The 6,331-nt window shown below is 28.5% G+C and overlaps 2 protein-coding genes across 2 annotated transcripts; one reads left to right on the top strand and one right to left on the bottom strand.

The window, feature by feature from the left end:
- LOC114423947 (zinc finger protein 3-like) lies at nucleotides 1–735 on the bottom strand. The gene has a single exon (XM_028390847.1). The coding sequence runs from the start codon at nucleotides 733–735 to the stop codon at nucleotides 1–3; it is 735 nt and encodes a 244-aa protein (XP_028246648.1).
- A 5,209-nt stretch (nucleotides 736–5,944) lies between these two features.
- LOC114423946 lies at nucleotides 5,945–6,331 on the top strand. The gene has a single exon (XM_028390846.1). It carries the CDS (start codon nucleotides 5,945–5,947, stop codon nucleotides 6,329–6,331), a length of 387 nt encoding a protein of 128 aa, XP_028246647.1.

Here is a 6,331-nt window from a genome sequence, read left to right as displayed (position 1 = left end):
CTAAATTTTGAGAGTCAAATCAAGCTCCATCACGTCTCCATTGGCAAGCATCGAAGAAAAACTGTTTTTTGCTTCACCAGAAGTCTTGATATTCAAATCCTCAGACCCCTCTATGATTCCATTCTGAGGTATTATTGAAGAATTGCTTGCTTGACCAAAATTATTCCCCTTATAACATAAACTAGGATTTAATAACTCTGATTGCGACCCTGAATTTAGTACTGCTCCTTCTCTAAGTATAGGAAAACTTAAAGGTTGTTGATATGATTTATGGTGCCGATAAAATCCACTCCCTTGATCAGCCATCATCAAAGTCTGCAACTGATGAATGGTGGGTTGAACACTATTCAAAATCTGGTGCCTTGGCCATGCAACATGTGACATATGATTATGAGACCAATTACTATAATAATGGGGCTTAAAACGAGTCATGGATAGTGGTGACACCCCTAATATTTTGCCACCAAATCCATAAGATTGGTTTGAATTAACAAACCCATCAGCATATGAATTTTTGTTATAAGCAGAAGCCATGCTAAGAATCTTCTGTTTTTGTGCTGCTGCTCTTTCATTCTTGTGTGCATTCTGATGTCCACCCAAGGCTTGATAATTATTGAACTTCTTGTTGCAATACTTGCAAATTAAATCCTTCTTCATTGCTGGTGACTTATTTGATGCTGATGCAGAAGCAGAAACTTTTCCATGATTGCTTTTTGCTTTAACATTGCTTTCCATCATTTTTTTTAATCTTGGTTGCCAAAATTGCTTCCAAACTTTTGGAGCGTTTTTCTTGCTCAGAGTAGCTTTTAGTGGTACAAGTATATTAACAGTTGCTGACATATATATAATTAACAAGTTTCTATTGAAGCAAGTAATCATTGTTATCTATCCTAAAAAAAAGTAATCATTGTTACTGTTATGACGGTTTTTGTTTTGGTAATAATTTTGAAAAAAATTCCTTTTTTAATAATTATCTGGGGATATATCTTAATTGTGAAGTAATTTATCGTGGGATATGGTGCCAATTATTGTTAACCTGTTTCTTGATTGATAACGTGAAATAATATTCATAAACAATAATTTTGCTTTAAATATCTTTATTTCAATTTGGAGATGTTCATAATTTGTTAGATTTGATTTGTTCCATTTAAGAATATGCTAATCTTATTTTTTAAAAGGAATATATTGAAAATAATTATAAAATTAGTTGCTCTTTTATTATTATTATTATTATTTTAGATGAATTATTATTATTATTATTAATAATAAGACTCCTTCATTCACTTTTATAAATACGAATTTTTTATCTCAACAATACAAAATAAAATATATATTTACCCAAATAATACAAGCCAACTATTATTTATATTCATCTTACAAATTATGGTTTATTGGTGAAAAATCCATTTCCTCCAAATTGATTTCTCATTTTTTTTTTCATTTTGACATTCAGAAATCGATTTTCAAGGAACATTGGTTTCGGGAACTGATGACGTAAGGCCCCCCCATTTTTTTTTTATAAAAAATTACAGTTGAAAATGTGTTCTTTTTTTGTTTATTTATTTATTTGAGTTTTTTGTGATTTTTTAAATTGTTATTTATTTTGTTTGTTTTGTTTATCTAAAAACTAAGTGTTTTTGTTTGGTTTTTATTTATTTGTTTGAGGTTTTTATTTTGTTTTTGTTTGGTTTATTTATTTGAGGTTTCTTTTTTGTTTTTGTTTATGGAGAATTGTTTTTTCATTATAAAATGAACTGTTTTTTGGATTTTTTTTGTTTATTTATTTGAGTTTCTTTGCTTTTGTTTATTTAAAAATGTTTTTTTTTTTATTTTTTATTTAAAACTCAACTGTTTTTGTTTGGTTTTATTTATTTATTTATTTGAAATTGGTTTTTATTTTGTTTATTTTTTATTTAAAAATAATCTGTTTTTTTATTGGTCTTAATTTTTTAGTTCACTAATTTATATATATTAAATTATAAAAAAATAGAATTTATGTAGAATAGAATTTAAGAAAAATGCATATATTTAAATACTTAATATAAATATAATTTAGTTAAATATTTATGAAAAATTTATATGTATAAGTGATCTAATTATTTTATGAAAATAAATAAAATATGTTCAATTTTGATAGTTCTCATTGGTGTAAAACTGAGTAGTTAAATATGAATTAATTTATAATAGTATTTTTTAAAAATAATCCTTAAATGAAACCAGATATATTCACTAATGTAAATATTTTTCCCAAATCTTTAGTACATAAATGATAATCCATAAAATAAAACAAAATTACACACACGAGATAAAAAAAAATTACACATGAAAAGAAACATAACCGATAAAACTATTGATGAAAGAAAGTTGATGACATGTTGCATACAAAAAACAATTTTTCAATAAGAAAAATAATTTTTTAGTTAACAAATGATAAGGAAGAGTTTTATCAAAATAAATAATTTAATTTCAGATAAAATAATAAATGATAAATTTGATTGAAAATAAAAATGGTAATAGTAAATTTAAGTCATGTTTAAAAGCAAATCTTATAAGTCAATAAGAAAAAAATCGTTTCTCAAACACTTTTATTTGATCAAATATTTGTAAACTTATCAAAAAACTAAAAATTAATTAAAATAACTTGATGAACATATATGTAATTTACTTTATCCTATTTATTTTTTTAAGACAATTTCTCATTCAAAATAAGAATATGCATTAAATTAATAAGATTTTTTATTGGTAGGAATAAAAAAAATACTATTTGAAATTTACAATAACTCACCTATCAATTTATCATGTTTAATCAACTAAACTAGATTACTAAGATAATATTAAATATGAAATTAAAGAGGTAAGATACCTACGTTTAATATATAGACAAAGCTAAAAGAGAATCTAGAGAATAGTGAAGAAAGAGTGAGGGAAGATATAACATGTTACATGTGTACATTGATCATAAGCCGCAAAACACTAACTATATATGATTTAAATAAGTTTTTCATACCTGAAAAATAAACGATTTTTAGATTACTACCTGAAAATTCATTTTTTTTCAACAAAGAACTTGAAAAAAAATTTAGTTTCATTTTATTACCTGTCGTTAGTCGCCTTCCAATAAGTGATGACGTGACAGACAGAATGTCACGTTATCATGTATTGTCACTAACACGTTATTGTCACATCATTAAAGGTGATGACATAACAATGAGATATCCATGACAAGACATGATAACGTGACATTCGTTTGTCATGTCATTTATTAACGAAAGATGACTAACGACAAGTAGTAAAATGAAACTAATTTTTTTTTCAAGGTACTTGGGTGAAAAAAAGAATAAATGTTAGGTAGTAATATGAAAATGACCTATATTTTAGATATGAAAAACTTAATTAAGCAAAAAAAATTAAGGTGATACGCCATATCATTAATACCTCTGACATGACTTCATACGTGTATCGCCGATGTGTTCGACTAACGTATACGTTATCATGTTTTGGACGAAAGATTAACGACAAGGATCTCTTACAAAACATTTGAAGTTTCAAGGATCCAAGAATAAGAATTTTTTTTTTCAGAAATCAATTATAAAATTTAAATATATTTGATGAATCTTGAACATATTTAAACATTATTATTTATGTTCCAAGAAATGACTAAATTGTCCATATTATGCATACCAGATACAAACTCTAATCTCATCATGAATTTCTAATCTCATGCAAGCAAATCACTTCTAAATCCCTCAACATTGGCATAATTCTAGTGAATTCACCAGATAAAATAAAATAAGACTAACTTGGGACTTCAAAGCTAGGATGTGACGATTGTGGTTGTCACCACGCTGAACTCTGTGCTCCTATTTTTGCTGCAGAGGAAGAAAACCAAGGCTGATATGGATGTCTAAATTTTCATATTCAATTACAAATTCATTATTTAAAATTTAAACTGTGTTTATATGCTTAAGAATTAAGATTCCAAGGCATCTTGGATTTCCATATCTATTGAATGGTATGCCCAATAATGAAGAAAATTGATATCTTGCCATAGTCATGCAATAATCCCATCCAAAACCCCCAGATATCTTACATATTAAAATATAGATACACCAAATAAAACTTAAAACCAAAAGGATAGTAAAGGTAATAAAAGACTACAGAAAAAGCAGTCAACTTGGAACACGTGTCAATATCATTTGCTTATGCGGGGAAGAGAGACCATTTATACATATAAACTAATTTTATCTTTTTTTACAGAAAAAAGTATTATTATGTACTTACTCTATTTCAAATCCCGTGAGGAGTTGTTAGCATTCATTATTAATCTTCCAGGCAATATAATATACCGGTATTTTATTTCTTTTTTATTTTTACAGGTTTCTACGTATAAGAATGCATCTAATCCCAGAGTCATTATTGCTGAGAAAAAACCAATTAGTACCTAGAGAACTATGGTCAGATAAATAACTCCAACGACATTATGATAGCCTAATGACTATTTTGGGGGCATAAATACAGTTCCTGACAATGAAAAAAAAAATCCGTAAGGAAGAATTTTTAAATAAAATGGTGAAGCTGGAAAATGTGTTACAAAATAATGTTCACATCCTAACACATTAACATATGTTGCATATGAAACCACATTTTGTGTGGGTATAGATATGGACTACTCTCCATAAGTAATGACAGACTTCAGTTATTCCAAAACAACAACAACGCCTTATCCCACTAGGTGGAAAGTAGGAAATAAACGTCGCCTGAGAGAAAATGAAGATGAAGATGCATAATTGCCATTGAGCTACATAATTATCATTGAATTTTTTTTATTAAAAACATAAGTCATTGATTTTGATAGAGATATCAAAACAGCCGTGGGTGAAGCGAAAGGACTAAATGCAATAACATGATATGACGAGGGAGCGACAAACTGAAGTGTTGATTCTTTCCTCAGATCAATCTGCTTATGTATAAAGCAGGAATTGATTGATTGCAAAAACTACTTTTCGTATGCAAAAACTATAGTTGGCATTTAAAATTGGAATTGGTAGCATCAATGTCAAAAAAAGACAGGAACCATTTTTGTACAGTCTATGAACTCAACAATTTTCCTCAAGTTATACAGATTTTTCTACTTCCTAGTAAACTCCAAAATATACAAACTATCATAAGGTGATGATTCATTCTTATAGTGTGTTTGTTATAAAAGAAGTGATCAAATATCAATACAAACTCTCAGTTGAAGTAGTGTGTTTGTTATTGTTTAAATTTCTATAAATTACTTTAGGAATCGTATATTTTATTTTTATTTGTTTCAGTTATGGATTAACTTAGTCAATAAATAATTCCTATACTTTAGGAGCAAATTAGTTTTAATTTTCAGTTTTCGTGAAATTAATAAGTGATTAATTTCTGTTTTGTTATATATTGCATGTATTATTGCTCAAAACAACTCAATTCAGAAAAAAAATCATTATATTTCCTCCACATTATATTGTCTCTCTTCTTCTTTGTTTATTATATTTTTCTGCTACAAAATTAACAATTGGTATCAAGAGTCTCTTCTTAAGGAGCCTATGTGTTTTGATTTCTGATAGATTCTGAAATAAATATTTCCCAAGCCATTCTTCCCGTCTTTACTGAGAAAAGTTATGATCTTTGGGCAGTCAAAATGAAGACTTACCTGGAGGCATTAGATCTTTAGGAAGCTGTTGAAGAGGATTATGATGTACTTCCGTTGTCAGATGATCCTACTATGAACCAGATCAGAATTCACAAGGAGAAAAAAACAAAAAAGGCAAAGGGAAAGTCGTGTCTATTTGTCGCTGTCTCTCAAACCATCTTCACAAGAATCATGGCTCTCAAATCAGCAAAAGCAATTTGGGATTACCTGGAGAAGGAATATGCTAGAGATGAAAGAATATGTAGCATGTAGGTGCTTAATCTAATGAGAGAATTTGAGGTGCAAAGGATGAAAGAGTCTAAGACAGTCAAGGATTACACAGACAAATTGTTGGGTATTGCCAACAAGATAAGGTTGTTGGGTGGTGATTTTGCTGATTCCAGAATAGTTGAATTTTTTTTGGTAACGATGCCGGAGAGGTATGAAGCATCTATAGTCTCATTGGAGAACACAAAAGATCTATCTAAGATCACATTGGCAGAAGTGGTACATGCTTTGCAAGCCCAAGAACATCGAAGGTTGATTAGAGAAGATCGTGTGGTTGAAGAAGCACTTCAAGCCAAGCATCATGACTCTGGGAACAACAGAAAGAAAAATTTCAAGAAGAACCAGCCAACAAGCAACGAAAATGGTGCAAACAACCAAAGGTAA

This window comes from Glycine soja, chromosome 8, assembly GCF_004193775.1.
Source record: "Glycine soja cultivar W05 chromosome 8, ASM419377v2, whole genome shotgun sequence".
NCBI classification, from domain to species: domain Eukaryota; kingdom Viridiplantae; phylum Streptophyta; class Magnoliopsida; order Fabales; family Fabaceae; genus Glycine; species Glycine soja.
The sequence above is the reverse complement of the archived record's forward strand: the minus strand, read 5'-3'. Positions and strand labels throughout refer to the sequence as shown.

Coding starts and splice junctions, on each gene's coding strand:
- LOC114423947 (XM_028390847.1), bottom strand. CDS start 735: ATGGAAAGCAATGTTAAAGCAAAAAGCAATCATGGAAAAGTTTCTGCT.
- LOC114423946 (XM_028390846.1), top strand. CDS start 5,945: ATGAGAGAATTTGAGGTGCAAAGGATGAAAGAGTCTAAGACAGTCAAG.